The 17,270-nt window shown below is 35.5% G+C and overlaps 1 protein-coding gene and 1 long non-coding RNA gene across 2 annotated transcripts; both read right to left on the reverse strand.

The window, feature by feature from the left end:
* Nucleotides 1-3,012: 3,012 nt before the first annotated feature.
* Nucleotides 3,013-5,153, reverse strand: LOC120424255 (uncharacterized). Its single transcript, XR_005606354.2, has 4 exons — nucleotides 4,768-5,153; nucleotides 4,456-4,646; nucleotides 3,860-4,000; nucleotides 3,013-3,798 (listed from the first exon to the last, which is right to left on the reverse strand). It is a non-coding gene; the product is annotated as an uncharacterized LOC120424255 (long non-coding RNA).
* Nucleotides 5,154-7,721: 2,568 nt separating this feature from the next.
* LOC120424257 (sideroflexin-1-3) lies at nucleotides 7,722-17,270 on the reverse strand. Its single transcript, XM_039588320.2, has 5 exons — nucleotides 16,466-17,270; nucleotides 9,592-9,940; nucleotides 9,318-9,403; nucleotides 8,478-8,605; nucleotides 7,722-8,409 (listed from the first exon to the last, which is right to left on the reverse strand). The coding sequence occupies exons 1-5, from the start codon at nucleotides 16,621-16,623 to the stop codon at nucleotides 8,165-8,167; spliced, it is 966 nt and encodes a 321-aa protein (XP_039444254.1). The 5' UTR covers nucleotides 16,624-17,270; the 3' UTR covers nucleotides 7,722-8,164.

Here is a 17,270-nt window from a genome sequence, read left to right on the forward strand (position 1 = left end):
ATATTTTAATATTTTAATATTTTAATATTTTAATATTTTAATATTTTAATATTTTAATATTTTAATATTTTAATATTTTAATATTTTAATATTTTAATATTTTAATATTTTAATATTTTAATATTTTAATATTTTAATATTTTAATATTTTAATATTTTAATATTTTAATATTTTAATATTTTAATATTTTAATATTTTAATATTTTAATATTTTAATATTTTAATATTTTAATATTTTAATATTTTAATATTTTAATATTTTAATATTTTAATATTTTAATATTTTAATATTTTAATATTTTAATATTTTAATATTTTAATATTTTAATATTTTAATATTTTAATATTTTAATATTTTAATATTTTAATATTTTAATATTTTAATATTTTAATATTTTAATATTTTAATATTTTAATATTTTAATATTTTAATATTTTAATATTTTAATATTTTAATATTTTAATATTTTCAATATTTTAATATTTTAAAATTTTTATTTTTTAATATTTTAATATTTCAATATTTTAATATATTAATATATTATTATATTTATATATTAATATATTAATATATTAATATATTTATATATTAATATATTAATATATCAATATATTAATAAATTAATATTTTTTGTGTGGGGACAGTTTAATAATTAATGTTTTAATGCTTAAGTTTTTAAAATAATTCGATTTGATTTGATTTAAGCTTTCCACAAAATCGTTTGTGAAGTTTTGTATTTAAAAAATAACTCGTTTTAAATACTTTTATTACATGATTCAAATTATTTAAAAAAATCGTTAAAAAAAAGTTCACACTACGCAACTATAACATTCTAATGAACGTAATGTAACAAAAAATTCACGCAGAAAAAAGTTTTGTAGAATCAGCCTGTACGAGGTTTGAATCAACAAATTTTTTGTTGAATATAATCAACGCCGATTTTACGTTGAAACAAACCTTGATTATCTCAATTCCACAAAAGTCTTTTGTTGTTTTGAAAAAGCTGCTTTGACGTTTAGCGTTGAATCAACAAAAATTATGATTTTCAAATCAACAAAACGTTTTGTTGATTCAAATATGTCTTATTTTTCTGCGTGTTGGAAAAAATGCATTTTGAGATTTCCAATACAAAAACCATAATATTTGCTGTATTCATTAATTTTACGATAGTTTTATTGTTTCCATTTATAACATTTCCAATAACAAAACCTTCCAATTAGCTGTAACCATGAATTGTATAGTAGCTTCATCGCCATTCCAGTAAAGTTCGAAAAAGTCAACAATAAACTTACTATGAATATTATAATATGTATTGTAATTGGATGGTTTTAACAGTGCAAATCATCATACATTTTTATGCGGGCAGCTTTACCTTCTGAAATCTTGGACCGTTCCATGACCGGATCGAACAGCGTGAACGTGGCCCATCTAGTTAGCGGAAACTGTTCCGAAAAGCCTTTGCTCAGCATTGTTGTTGTTTTTTGCATGACCAACTGCGAAAGCAAAATATTCCTATTGAGAATCCCGTTAATTTCGCCACTCCATTTAAATAAAACCCAAAACCAAAGTATTCTTCCCTAGCTTTTCCTGTACTTGTCCAGTTCAGCCAAGCCCTTTTGGGAGCGTTCTTTTATTACGTAACGCAGTTAGGGGGGGGAGGGGGTGTCGGTGTCTGTTACGAAATGTTACGAAAATTTGGGGAGGGGGGGTGTGCTGAAAAATTCTGTTACGTAACGGAAAATTTTCATATAAGCACTCATAAAAATTTGCAAAAAGACCTTGCGTTACGCGTTACAGGGGGGGTAGGGGGGATGGCTCATCTGTTACGATTTGTTACAAAGGGGGGGGAGGGGGGTCAAAAATCCCAAATTTTGCGTTACGTAATAAAAGAACGCTCCCTTTGGCCTGCCTTTGTCGCCCAGTACAAATTATGGTTCATGTCTGGTCCGAATCGAGGAGTGGAATCTTCTGCGGAACGCCGTACGAAAGAGGAAAGCATAATGCAATGTTTCTGGTGCAGCAACTGTTTAATTTGCATTCTCTGACGCCATCGCGTCGAACTTTGGCAACATTTTCCCCGATAATTTGTCTGATTCAAAAAACTTAACCTCGAACATTTCATTACATAACCAAAAAACAAACGTCATTTTTCTTTTGCACACGCCTAATCGGATAAGCGGGGGAGGGTATTGCGCGTATTCCCGAAAAAGACACGCGGCATATCAGTCTCGAAACGACGCGCCGCACTTTCGACAAATTCGCGCTGTCAAATCCCCGCGCGGCGTTTATTTTGAGAGAAACGGGCAATACACTCTTATGGTAGTTTATTGAAACGATGAGGTTTCCGCAACAGGACCTCATATAGCGCTAGTGTGCAGCTCAATTTTGAATTTTCCTGTGGAGACGATGTTTTTTTTTTTTAAATCAACAATCTGTGCTAAAACGATATGTTTTATTTTTGTCAACATTTTTCAATCAAGTTGTTTGATTTTATCCAAAATGATTATTATTAGTTATTATTATAAATGGAGTACCCGCAGTCGAGCAGTTTTTGACAGTTCGCTCCATAAGAAATACATTGTAGAAAAAAGTAAAAACTGCTCGAATGGAAGTGCTCCATTATATTATCATTAATTACTATTATTGATAATAATTATTATTATTATTCGCAATTCGCAATTTTCAGTGTAAGAACGGGCCTTGACCGATTTTATGCACCAGGTTCTCGGCGAACACGCACTGCCCTTACACCTACATCTCACCCTTGCTCTGAGTCAGTACGAGCAACACGCTAGAACACGCTTTGAGTGTTCGTGCCAGGCATGCACACCTTCTTTTCCGGTTACGCATTTTAACTCGGCCGGGGGTGGTACATTACGTAGGGTTTGATGTAAGTATAAGCGCCTAACCATCTATAGTGTGCCTAACAACTTTCATTAAAGCAAAAACTGTTTTATTTTTAGTTTGAGTTCAAAAACTAATTGTTATTTACTGTGTATTGTTTTCTCCTGAAATCTTCCCTATTGTTGAGTCGCCCGCATAAAGATTTCTGATGAACTTACAGTAAATTTTAACGTTACAAAACAATAAAATATATTGTCATTTTGGCAGTGTTTTAACAGTAGACAGCATCGTTTTTTAAGATAATTTGCGTCGTATTTTGGGATTTTACCATAAAAAAGGGGGGTTGTTATGCACCGGTACCATAAAAATTTCGAAATTTTTCCATACATTTTTTTTCCAAATACGACGCATTTTACTGTTAATCTAATGTTGCATTTTTCATCCAAAAACTCGTCCTGACTATAGAAAACATCATACATTAATAATAAAAACAGCAAGCATTACAATGGATTGCACGGTCAATCTTCAGTTCTTCATGGTTTTTTCCCTACTAAATGGTACTGTAAAAACTATATTCGGACAGTGAAATAAATAATAACTACAGTATGTTCCATTGTATTTTCATTTTATTTATTTTTTTCTCTTCACTAAATTATACTGTACTTTTTTTGCTGGCCCAGAAAGCTGTGTACGTTTGTATGTGTATGTGTGTGTGTGTGTGTGTGTGTGTGTGTGTGTGTGTGTGTGACAAATCATGGTTTCTTAAATTTTCCTCCGCCACGGCAATCCTTCCACCGTCGCTGAAGATGCCACGTTCGCTCACGGTTGATTTTGACCTTTTGCATGCTGAATCTTCACACGAACTCCTTCTACCCTTTTCGCACTCCTTCTGCATCTGTAGTAGCGCACCACCAGCAAACGCCAGATCGATTCGGTGATTCAAACAAGCAGCCTGCGGAATTGAACAGTTACTGTAAATACTTCGAGATTTGTTTTCCCCTGTTCCTGCTTACCTGTTTGTGCTGGGAGTGTTCTATTGGTGATCAAGTGACCCATGGGCGATGGTGTTCCTCTGTCTTCGGATGATTGCGGCCGAACTGAAACTCCCCTGCAGCATTACTTGGCTCACACCTAATACAGGATCGAGAAAGTCCCTGCAAAAGAGAAAAAGAAAAAAAATAGTTAGCCGAAACAACAAAAAATGGTTTATTTTCAAGCAGGTCACGGAAAATATTTCTAGAGTTTGATGGTGCTGCGAAGCTAATTGCCACCCCCACAATCAGTTTCGATTCGAATCGTATCGCGCACATTCTCACTTTTAATTTTTCGTTACGAATTCTGTTCCATCTGAACTGGGCCGTAGCTCTGCCCTCCTCCAACTGTTTTTGGAAGCATTGACATAACCAAACTTTTCGGCAATTTCCGTAAACGTCAAAACAGTACAAAGTTGTTGCCGAATTCTTTTTTCCGGATCTCTTCCGGAAAATATCCGGCAATAAATGTGTATAGTTTGACGTTTGCGATGGATGCCGAGAAATTTCAAACAAATCACTTGATGCATTGGACAGAAGAAAATTTTCCAAGAAACAACCACAGAGCAACTACTCACCTGAGTTCATCACTCGGCAGAACTATCCAACCAACACCGCGGGAACGCGTTCAGCACCTTGCGTGTTGTGCTCCGTCTAGAAGGCTACACCTTGACGGCGGCCGGGAAAGTCCGCAGCTGGCGCTGGGCCTCCTTTTCCCAATCGAGCGCCTCCGTCCGTAGCGTTGAATCCCGTAAATTGGAAGAAGTCCCTGTAAAAATGAGAAAAAAACACAAGCAGTTAACTTAGGCAAGCAGGCCATGAAAAATGTCTGCTGCTGCTGCGGGTGGAATTCCGCCCCTCCCAAATCTCAAGAATAAGAAAATACTTACCCAAATATTAAAATTCTGCCATCCTGGAGCTGTTCTGGTTCGGTCCCCCGGCGGATTTGACGCCGGAAGTTGTTTTTTACAAGCACACGCGCACGCAAACTGCGCCAACACATTCAGGATTGAACACGCGCGCGATTGAAAAAGTTGACAGCTCGCTCAATCATAGTGCGTTCGTTTCATGAGCGTCGGCTGCACAGATTCGGTATCATGGTGCGTTCGTTTCATGAGCGTCGGCTGCAAAGTTTTAATGTCATGGTTCGTTCGTTTTATTTATGATCCTGATTTCTAGATTAATTTTTCAAAACAAACATTGCGCCATGGGTTTCTTATGTACCTTTTGCAAAAGTGAGCGAGATTTATTTAATATCTTTTTTAGTCAGCAAAAATGTTTAAATGTTTAAATGTTTAAATGTTTAAATGTTTAAATGTTTAAATGTTTAAATGTTTAAATGTTTAAATGTTTAAATGTTTAAATGTTTAAATGTTTAAATGTTTAAATGTTTAAATGTTTAAATGTTTTAATGTTTTAATGTTTTAATGTTTTAATGTTTTAATGTTTAAATGTTTAAATGTTTAAATGTTTAAATGTTTAAATGTTTAAATGTTTAAATTTTTAAATGTTTTAATGTTTTAATGTTTTAATGTTTTAATGTTTAAATGTTTAAATGTTTAAATGTTTAAATGTTTAAATGTTTAAATGTTTAAATGTTTAAATGTTTAAATGTTTAAATGTTTAAATGTTTAAATGTTTAAATGTTTAAATGTTTAAATGTTTAAATGTTTAAATGTTTAAATGTTTAAATGTTTAAATGTTTAAATGTTTAAATGTTTAAATGTTTAAATGTTTTAATGTTTAAATGTTTAAATGTTTTAATATTTTAATATTTTAATATTTTAATAATTTAATATTTAAATATTTAAATATTTTAATTTTTTATTATGTTAATATTTTAATATTTTAATATTTTAATATTTTAATATTTTAATATTTTAATATTTTAATATTTTAATATTTTAATATTTTAATATTTTAATATTTTAATATTTTAATATTTTTATATTTCAATATTTTAATATTTTAATATTTTAATATTTTAATATTTTAATATTTTAATATTTTAATATTTTAATATTTTAATATTTTAATATTTTAATATTTTAATATTTTAATATTTTAATATTTTAATATTTTAATATTTTAATATTTTAATATTTTAATATTTTAATATTTTAATATTTTAATATTTTAATATTTTAATATTTTAATATTTTAATATTTTAATATTTTAATATTTTAATATTTTAATATTTTAATATTTTAATATTTTAATATTTTAATATTTTAATATTTTAATATTTTAATATTTTAATATTTTAATATTTTAATATTTTAATATTTTAATATTTTAATATTTTAATATTTTAATATTTTAATATTTTAATATTAAACAAAACACTTGATCAACATATCCTAATTTCCTATTTTGTGTTTGTAAAAGTTTGAGTATTGTAAATTTTTACTGTTACTATTTTTTTTTAAAAATACATCAGGAGAAAACCAATATAAAAACCATGCAATTTTCTGTAACCATACGCTTTACGGTAGCTTATTTGTTATAATTTTATGAGACTTCCAATAACAAAACCTTTCAATTAGTTGTAACCATGAATTTTATAGTAGCTTCATCGTCATTCCAATAAAGTTCGAAAACGTCAACAATAAACTTACCATAAATATCATAATATGTATTGTAATTGCATGGTTTTAACAGTGCAAATCATCATATAATTTTATGCGGGCGTGTTTATCTGTTGCTGTTTCTTTTGTCGCGGTGTTTTGTTACAATATTTTGGTCCTAAGCATTTTAAAAAAGTTTTTCAAAAGTACAATAGTAATATTTGTGTTAATCCTATAATCATTCCATAAAATGAGTAAGGGCTCGAACCTCACTTGCTTAAGAAAAAAGTGAAGTTTCAAAACAATGGGCAGTGAAGGAAATATACTATGTAAAGAATCAATAGTAAAAGAAAGATAGTAATTTATGAAGTAGATAAAGAAATTAACAATAGTTAATAAATTGAGGTAACGAACAAGCTTAGATTGTATTGAGGGCAATTTACAGGGAAAATGAGAAATTATCAAAATAGATAAATAAAGAAAAGGCACATGATAAACAAAATTGACATCGCTGCCAAATTAAGGGAAAGTAGACAGTTTGTTACAGCAGCATCAATTGGTAAAATAGAGTGGAAAAGCGTTGAGAAATAAGAGAATCAAAAGAGTAAAATCGAAATCAAATGGAGGATAGTAAACAGAAGCCTCGTTAGAAAATCAGTGAAACAAAATAAACAGAAGATAGGTGGTAGCCGAAAATGAAGAGAAGAGAAACCCCGTTGTGCGATGTTTCAGGTACATCCACAGCAGTTGACTCAACATACTGCGAATCAAAACAATACCGTCTACAATCACAAAATACTTCCCTTTCCCACATTGACGCGCCCCTTTCTTTTAGCCGTCTCGACGCCGACCTACCAGCTAGGTTACACCTTGTCATCATGATGACTAAACCAAGCCAACGTGGAGGTAAGAAAATAGGACTCTTGCAAGGAACCAGAGCCATGCTGTTTTGTCCAAACAGCACTACGGATGTAGTTGGGCTCCTTCCGGGATGTTCCTCGCCTGGGTGTCAACCGACGAGTATCATCAGTATCATGCACCCTTGGCCTGCAATAATAATTATTATTTTAACCAAAATTAAAAAAACTTCCATGTCCTTCAAAAAACTTTAAAATCTCCATCCCCATTTGGGGTCCCACAGGTCCCCATTGAAAATTATTAAGTTTGGTGCGGTACTTTAATAGTAACGTTAACAAACAATGTTGCAATAGTTTTTGTATTTAAATCAAAACAAATTTTATGTTTTATCCCCATTTCTTTCAATTCAAACACCACATTTATTTCATTTTCTTTATTTGATCTGCACTGGTTCCATCATCTAGAGGTAATATAACATTTGTTTTGCACACAATATCTATCGGATAATACACAAACACAGACCGCCTTTTGCACTATTGATCCAAACGATTTGAGCTATTTTCCCTTCCTAAGCTAAATCCTAACGACAACAACGCGTATTTTTTTTCTACCGCTCCAACATGCATTTCTGGATAACTGCCTCGTGGAATGAAATCGATTTACTTTATAGAGTTGTCTCTCAATTGAATCGGTTGAGGATTAAGACGGGGCAACAAAGTCGAAGTTTACAACAATGACACAGTAAATGCAGTTTAACACAAATAAAAAATAAAGATTTAAACTCGACACACTTGAATTTCTTACCACGGATGTTCGTAAGCTGACTTTTATTGTCCCTACACGAGTGGATATTTAGAAGGCTTACAGTCCCTTGTTGTAGTACACGACCTGCAGCTCGGGGCGCTCCTTGCGGATCTTTTCGCGCACCTCCTCCTCCAGACTGTCCACGCTGATCGAGGCCTTCTGGCTAAACAGCGCACAGCACAGGGGCGTCGCAAAGGTCAACAGGAAACCACAGAACAGCGTTTGGATCGGGGCGTTTGACCACGGCACACGCTTCAGGAAGCCACGCTTCTCGAGCGAGTTCATCAGCACCGGCGTCAGAACTGGGAAGGATTGAAAGAGGAGCGTCATTATGGCAGGTTTAAAACGTCACATTGGGCGCCATAATTACCCATGCCCGGAGTGGCCATCATGATTCGGCTGAACGTGACGGCGGCGATGCCCTCCTTGGCGGCGCGGCACGACTGGCCGAGTTCCTTGCCATCCTCGTCAATCAGTGTCACGCCCTGCTGAAGTTCTCTGCGGAAATATTATGGTTGAGTAACGAGATCTCTCGTATAGACACGCGCTTAACCTTCAACTTGAGTCTGAATGGGGGCCGACCTTCGACTATTGGTGTTTTGTTTACTGATAAGAGAGCGATCTCATACCGTGTCTAACCGTGTGTCGATGGAGTGAGCAGTTTTGTTTGGATTGTTTATAGGAGTGATGAACAGAGTTATCAAAGTCCAAGTTTAATGCTGATAATGAGTGGGATTTTATAATTCTACATTTGTTTCGTTTTATTTATTTCGAACAATCATGACATGTCAGACTTGCCATAATGGCGACTAAACTTGACAGTTCTTCTATAATAGGCACTGAACTGAAATTCGTCTAATTCTCCGAACAAATTCAAACCTCCTAATAAACGATCTATTTTTGCGCCGTTGGAGGTGTAACAAAAGTCGCACTTCACCAATGATTAACGTGCTCTCTGGCCTGACAAAAAAAAAAAAACAAAACAGCAAAAAAGATAAATTTTCCACGCACGACAAAAATACATCAGCTGTGTGAGATAAAAACAACAACAAAAAAGACAGCAGCGCGCGTCAGCCGAGGTCACATGTTTGTCGCACTGCTTTTGCGAGCTAAATGTACCATAAATGGCGCGTAGTAAATTCCTCCAATTCTGGGATGGGACGAGCCCCCACTCGAAAACTCCATATGGTTGGATCGTGGATATACTTACTGCATACGCATCAACGGAATGTTGATACAGTTGGCCGCGGCCACGGCTGCCAGCGGCACCAGCCGGCCAACAAGTGGCGGTGCATTCTAAAAATATAAAACAACGAGAAAATGCAAAAGGGAGAGTGAAAATTCCGCGTGATTTGTGTGCAAATTAATGGGTTTGAGCTTGAACTTGGATGACTTGCACTTTTTTTCGCGTGAGTAACCCGAAAACACGATTTTATAGCATCCGCCATTATGGCAAGCCGTCAAAAAAAAAAAAAGAAACTCACCCGCACGAGTCGATTCAGCGAGAGGGCCGTCACGAGCGCACCACCGGTGGCCATACAGTACGACGTCAGCAGCTGCTTCTGGCTGATCGGTGAACTTCCGGAACGGTTCGTATAGTTGACCACCGCGTTGAACGACTGGTTGAACCACTGCCAGAAGATGACGGCGGGTGTAGACTTGTAGAACGTCATCATGCACCCCGTGATGGTCATGTTCATCGGGACCTGGGCGGACATGCGGCCAACCAGCAGCATCTTCTCGCCGGTGTCCGGGTGGAATGCGCTGTCGTACAGGTACTTGGCGGCCCACAGTTCGTCCACGGAGGAGATGCCCTCGACGGGTTTGCCGGCGCTGGGGAAGGAGAAAGGCATAATAAAACCAATCTTTCTTTTTCTTGTGTTTTTGTCTTAACAGTTTTTTACATGCGATCAAAATATAGAAAGTTTTTTATGTTATTTTGGAAAGTCAAAAACAAATCAAAATATAGACCAGACTACTTTTTAGCTTCAATAGGGTTTTTTGCAAGCTTTTGGGCTGCATTTTGAGGTGGGCATTAGGATGGCTCGAGATGGTCAATTTTTCAGAACATGTTTTTTCGGTTGCTTTTAGCCTCCTAAACAGCTCCAACTCCCCAAAATTTGGGAACGATTGGTTGCGTCCACACTTTGCGCATTGCATTTCAATTTTGTATGGGAATTAGTATGGAAAACCCTCTTTTTAATATTTTTATTTTTATCATTTTGATTTTCTACTAAATTTTTCAAACCAGCACAATAGCGTTAAAATTGAGAAAATTCTCTAAAACATTCCCGAAGAAAGTATTGTGCTGGGTGCTGAAAAGACAGAATGCGTAACGTGATTTTCGAATGATCCCTACTGCTCTTCACTAATACAACTGCACTACAGCTTTAAACATAAACAAAGTAGAAGGCTATGTTCAAGCTCAAGCGTGACATATTTTTTGCAGCTGAAGTGACTTGTTTTGAAACATTTTAGATCTGTTGATTTTGAAGTTTTTGCTAAAAATTGAGTGCTTTGTGCTTTTTTTGTTCGTAGACTAAATAATGAGCGGCCAAAAGAGTCAATCTTTGTTTTCCACGTGACGAACAATTGCGTCAGAAGTGGGTGGAATTTTATGAATCTGAAGAGCAACCGAATAGAAGTTCCTTGATTTTGTATCTTTGAAGCGCAGTGATAATATCGGAGTAAGTTTATTCAATATTATTTAGCTGGTGCCATTCATAGCTATTGATAATTCGTCGCTAACATTTCAAAAAACCTCATAAACATAGGTTTTGCGTGAGACATAGCGCTTATTTAAATGTTAGCGACAAATTATGCCAATCTCGATTCCAACCCTCTTCTAAAAATTTGTTGACTTCAAATACATCAAAAGCTCGACGCCCTCGACTTTTTTATCATAGATCGATTACAATACTTGCCACTTCTTGGTATCATTTTTCATACAGTAAATTGGTTCCGCTTTGACAGTTCTAAATTGAGGCCGCTTTGCGGACAACTATTAGGTTTTACACCGTGACGTCATTTGACAGGTCGCGTGCACTGTTTACATAGACTTAGTCGCGTTCGAACGGAAAGTGCTGGGTTTTTTCTTTATTCAAAATCGGCCGAAATAACAAAAGTCAAGTGGTAAGTAAATTGTTAGTGAATTTATTTGCAAGATTTCAAGTTTTTTTTTTTGATTCATTACAGGAAACCGAAGGCGAAGTGGGCGGCAAACTTCCCAAGTAACCAATCAGCACTAAAAGTAGTAATTGTTCAGCACTAAGAGCGCTTTACATGCAATCAATAACAGCTGAAATGTTTTGGAAATTGCATGAAATGCGCTTTTACAGCTGGTTTGCAGCTGATTTTGGACTTTATATTTCTGTTTTAGAGCTGGGCCCCTACTGTTCTTGATCCGGCCCTGCAAAACGTCAAATAAAAAATGAGATGCAAAAATGTTGTTATCTCTTTCGCTCTCGTCCTCCTTCCCCAGTTCTATTTTCGGTTTGTTTACTTCTTTACCGGTACAGCTTGATGGGAGGAAATTGCTGAGAAGGGGAAGGGGACAATTTATTTGACGAAATGCTTGGTGTTGGAGACTTGATGCCAGGAACGGGTTGTTGATGTGTTTCTTTAGTTGAATCATGCAGCTTTGCCGTCACGCCTAAATAAGCGGTGGCATCCGGGCGCAGTTTCAGTAGAATATAAACTTACAACTTATAAAAGTTGCATTTTGTACTGGAATGTGCAAATTCTTTTCGAGCTAATTAATCATAAATAAAAAGCCAAACGACGGTTTCAGACAGATTTATCAACGGTCTCCGGCCGCTCCGGTCTAGACCTATTCTAATGTGTTTGCAACCCCGGAACAGCACGCTCATTTCTCAATGAAGAACCGTATTCCCACGGGGGAATCCATAAGTAAACATCGGCAATTGCCGTTTGCGTTGGATACCAAACTGACTTCCTTCGAGAAATCTGTCCAGCAGAAGAAATTGTTCTTATCTTTATTTCAGCTACACCGCAATTAAACAGCATGAACATATTTTTTATCAGGAAAAATATCAAATCTTAACTGCGACTTTGACTGCGACCGAAAGCCGTTTTTTGCTCTGCTGATTGGTTTGGAAGAGGGATGAGCGAGCTAGAAATATTTTGTTTTGATTTTCATCATTCTTTCTCTTTCACTTCTCAACTGTGTTGCCAGTAAAATGGGAAAAAATGAAGCAGTGTTGCTAGCAGCTGCATGAAATCAGCTGCATTTCAGCTAATGCTAGAGCAGTTGTTTTAATGCTGATTTGCTCTCACATTAGCTGTTTTACAGCAGATTAGCTGTTGAATGCTGGTTTACAGTCTATTTATGATTACTTTTAGTGCTGGATGGTTACTTGGGTTGTCTACATGCTCGCTGAACCCGAACGAAAACGAAGCCGCAGATTGTTAACGAATGTACCGGCGCAGAATGGAGTACGCGTATCGCAAGGAACGACATGATCAAGCTGCTGTTTAAAAACAATCCGGAGAAGCCGCCGGAAATCGAAGAGCTGGGCGAGGAAGGAGTTGGAACCGTGCAGATGTGTGTCGGAGTATCGGCGGATCCGTTTGCGGTGCGGAACTATTATCCTCCTCGTGGGCGATTCTTGACGTGGGCCTGACGGAAAAGGACAGTTTGTCCTTGGTTCAAATTAGTACGAACTGGTAGTTCGGTTCAACAAACAACTGGTCTCCGGCACCTGGCAGCGAGGGTGCTTCAATCTACAGCCATTCTTCGCCAGTTCTGGAATCACGGATACCGGAGATCGTCTGGTTGCCGTGGTGATTACCAAGAGTGGCCAAAGTTACATGCAGTCGACGATCGACTGCCACGTTGGCGTTGATTGCTCCTACGAGGTGATCCCAGGCCCAGGGTGACCACTGAAATCCCATTTTCAAATTCCCTACTTTTTCCTGACTTTTCCAGATGCTCAAATAGTTACAATTTTTTTTATCTAAAGAATGATTTCAAATTATTTCTTCAATAAATTCGTAAAAAATATTACAAAGGGGAAAGCTCTCATTATTATGAATCAGATTTTTTTTTAAAGAAACATTAAGATTTTGTTTTTACTGGCTATGAAAAAGGATTGATTTTTTTAATTTATTGATTTGTCATGATTTCAGTTATCAAAAAACTTCAAAATATGTTAAGGAATTCGCTTTAAAAAAATTTACCTGATTCCCTTTTCCATCTTTTGAATTTTGATATTTAATATTTTGAATCAATGTTGATCGTCGTCGGTTGATCTATAGAGTTTTCGCTTCATTGAAAAACCTATTTTGATAAGACTAATTTACCACTAATTTGATGCGAAATGTTTGAAGACGCAAATCCTTTAAACATATTTGTAATAACTTAGTCCAATGTTCTTTGAATTTATTTTATTGCAATTTTATAATATTTTTCATAATATTTTTAATACGTAAAAGTTATTAATTTTATTCATTCTAAACGAAAAACTTTTGGATTTTAATCGATTTTTTTTCGTTTAAGCGGATTCAAATATCTTTAAAAAAAATTCAAGTTATTCATAAAAGTTTGATGCTGGGGTGTAAAAGTAAATTATGGCCATTCATTACAGGCTGGCGAAAATAATAATATTTCTTCCAAAAAAAAATCGTCATTGCATATGGAATGAGTTGGGCTACCAAATTTTACCAAATTTTAAAATATACCCAGAACCTAGGGATTTTCACTTTTTTTTAATTAAATATACTTTATTGAATCTTTCTTATAATAATTACATTTGATTTACATAATAAGTGGATCACCTTCAGCTTTAGTTAGCTTTTTGTGATTTAAACACTGTTCATTTTCATAACCTAAAAAGTATATGATTTATCATTTCTCTAACACTAGGTACAATGAGGAAAAATTTTTTAAGAAAACATAACCCAACCTAAAACTAACTTAAACTTACAATAAACTAAACCAATCCCTGAATATGTGACACTTTGATTTTTCTTCAATGAACTATTCTATATCTATGTAAATCTTCCGAAACGATAATTAAAACTGATTGTTGGCACATTTATTGAGTTTTAACTACCTTTAATCAAATATATGGTAGCTCTTTGGTATAAATATCAGGGTTTTATAAAATTCAAAAACTTGTGTTAATTATAATTGTTTTTTATAATATTTCAAGTTGGCAGAATTCCTTTAGTATGACAAAAACTATAAAAAATATTTTTGCAACAGTAATCACATTAATAATAATCTCAAATAGCCTTTTCACACTGAAATAGATTAAAATATCAGAAGAAAGCTTAAATTTAAAGTATGTTGCAAAAGACAAATTGAGTGAAATAAATTTGAAGATTGTTCAAAATATTAAAAAAATATTCAAGAGTTAGAAAATAATGTTCAGACACCTATGTGCTTGGCATTCCCGACTTTTTGACCTGGTGCTTCGGGATAACGAGCGAGATGAAGTAGTTGGCCAACGCCAACCCCTTCCTGCAATTCGGATTGACCCGAAGGACCACATTGGAATGCTAATCAACTACAGTCTAGCGGACCATGTCGTCAAGAAGCTGCTAGATTATTAAGGATAAAAATAAATTCTTTGACTAAAAAACAAGTTTGATTTTATATGTCAGAAATAATAACGTCTGATTAAAATAAAAGCCAAACAGGATTTTAAAATTCCACTGTCCATCAATTAAACTCGAAACCAGGATCACGTCTCTAGTTGTAGATTGAAGCACCCTCGTTGCCAGGTGCCGGAGACCAGTTGTTTGTTGAACCGAACTACCAGTTCGTACTAATTTGAACCAAGGACTAACTGTCCTTTTCCGTCAGGCCCACGTCAAGAATCGACAACGGAAAACCTCCGAGAGCAGCTTCTTTTTCTTCTCAAACAGGACGATGAAGAGTCTGCCGGTGTTCTGCTGGTGGAGGAGGGCGATGTTGCAGCGCTCGAGATTGAATTTGACCATGTCCTCGGGAACTGGAGCTGGAGCATAAGCGGTCGGAAGACGGTGCGGTAGTTTTCTGGGACTTGCATGTCCTTGGTGATCGGTCATTCCAGGCAGAGCGTCGGAACAAGGCATTGCTTGACCATCTCCGTCAGCAGCACGGCTTCCTTTTTGTTCGGGTTCAGCGAGCATGTAGACAAGTTTGCCGCCCACTTCGCCTTCGGTTTCCTGCAATGAATTTAAAAAAAAAACTTGAAATCTAGCAAATAAATTCACTAACAATTTACTTACCACTTGACTTTTTGTAATTTCGGCCGATTTTGAATAAAAAAAATACCCAGCACTTTCCGTTCGAACGCGACTAAGTCTATGTAAACAGTGCACGCGACCTGTCAAACAGAAATTCACGATTGAGGTTAGCCGCGACGGCGTAAAACCTAATTCTGCACCCAGGTATTGTGCTATCTTGCTTCTGTCAAAACATACACGTTGCTCCTGTCAAAAAGCACGTTTTAGCCCAGTTTTGAGGACGCTGTATCTTTTGACAGGAGCAAGATAGCATAATACTTTCTTCAGTAAAGTTTTAGAGATTTTTCTCAATTTTAGTGCTTTTGTGTTGGTTTTAAAAAAATGAGTGGAAAATAAAAATGATAAAAATCATAATGTAAAAGAGATGGGTTTTCCATACTAATTTCCATTCAAAATTGAAATGCAATGCGCAAAGTGTGGACGCAACCAATCACTCCCGAATTTTAGGGAGTTGTTTTGAAAACCAAAAGACTTAAAAAAAACTTTGTTCTGGTTTGATTTGATCATTTTTTTTTTAATTTTTCATATAACGACGAGCCTAGTGGGCATACATCACTGAGGTAGTTTGAGTAATGTTTTCTACAAACTCCAAACAAATTTTTGCTTTTTTAAAAATATTTTCCACACAATTTTTAGCTTTTTCATTTCTTGAACATTTGTTGATATAAATTAAACATTACAAAATGGCATGGAACTGCGCTCGAATAAGCAAATCCGAATTCGTTAATTGCAACGTCTGACAGCTGTCAAAAGCATGAAACTACATGTTCGGGAATCGTCGAACAATGGGGTTAAATTGTCAACATAAGTTTGGTAAGCTTTTTAATTCAAAACAAAATCAACTCGAATGAAAATTCGTGCTGAGAAAATTCTTAGTTTGCAAATAAAACCGTTAAAAAAAATTTCAATGAAACAAGGAAAAATGTTTTGTTTACAAAAGATTCTAAATTCTAAGGATAAGAACTGAACATATTTAGCATTTTAAGGCACATTGTTAAAAAATCGAATTAAACTAAGAAATAAAAGTTGTTAGTATATTTACAACTTCTGAAATGTTCATGGGAAAACCATTATTAGTGAATACTTTAGCAACATCAAGCTTACCGATAGTCTTTGACGATCCGGGCGGCCCGGTCCAGCTGTTCCTCGGTGGCGAACGCATTGAGCGGGTTGGTAACAATCAAAAAGTGCTTCGCCCGGTTCAGGTATGAGCTCTGGTCGTACCGGGGCTCGTCCAGATTGACACGAGGTAGAGACGTCATTTTTATTATAAATCGAACTGCTAACTAGATTGGATCGGGCTGGCTAAATTTCACACTTTACAATTCTATCACGCGATTTCCAGTTGTTGAACACACTTGGTTCCGACGGGTGAACACAGCTTTCGGATATAAGTATATGGCACACACACACACGTCACAATAGTAATGAATTCGACCTTTCCGTGCCTGGAGAACCGGGAACTACTTGTTGTCACTGCTATAGTACTACTGTAACTTCAACCTGAAAGGGTTATGCAATCCGCGATTGCTCCAATTTTTCTTCGCTATGGACTTTCCCACAAAGTAGGCGCTGGCCTGCCCGGACTGGACGAATTGCCTCAGGAAACTGACACCGGCTGCTGAGACTGCAAATCTTTCAACTCTCACTTGACCGACGGACGATGATGGCCGTGGCCGTGTAGTAACTAAGCTCGTAATGTAGGACGACGGCCAAGCCTGAAGCTCTGAAGAGGTATTAAGCACTGATAACGGGCTCTCCCGGCTGACTTAAGACCCGTCACTTGTGAAATGTTATAAAGATTATCAGTCGAAAAAACGAGAATATTGATGTCTTTTTTGCACTCTGGAGGATGAGATTTGTACTTCGACGACGACGACGGCGCGATAAGTCTTGTACGACCTGTTTC

Source organism: Culex pipiens, chromosome 1 (assembly GCF_016801865.2).
Source record: "Culex pipiens pallens isolate TS chromosome 1, TS_CPP_V2, whole genome shotgun sequence".
NCBI classification, from domain to species: Eukaryota; Metazoa; Arthropoda; class Insecta; order Diptera; family Culicidae; genus Culex; species Culex pipiens.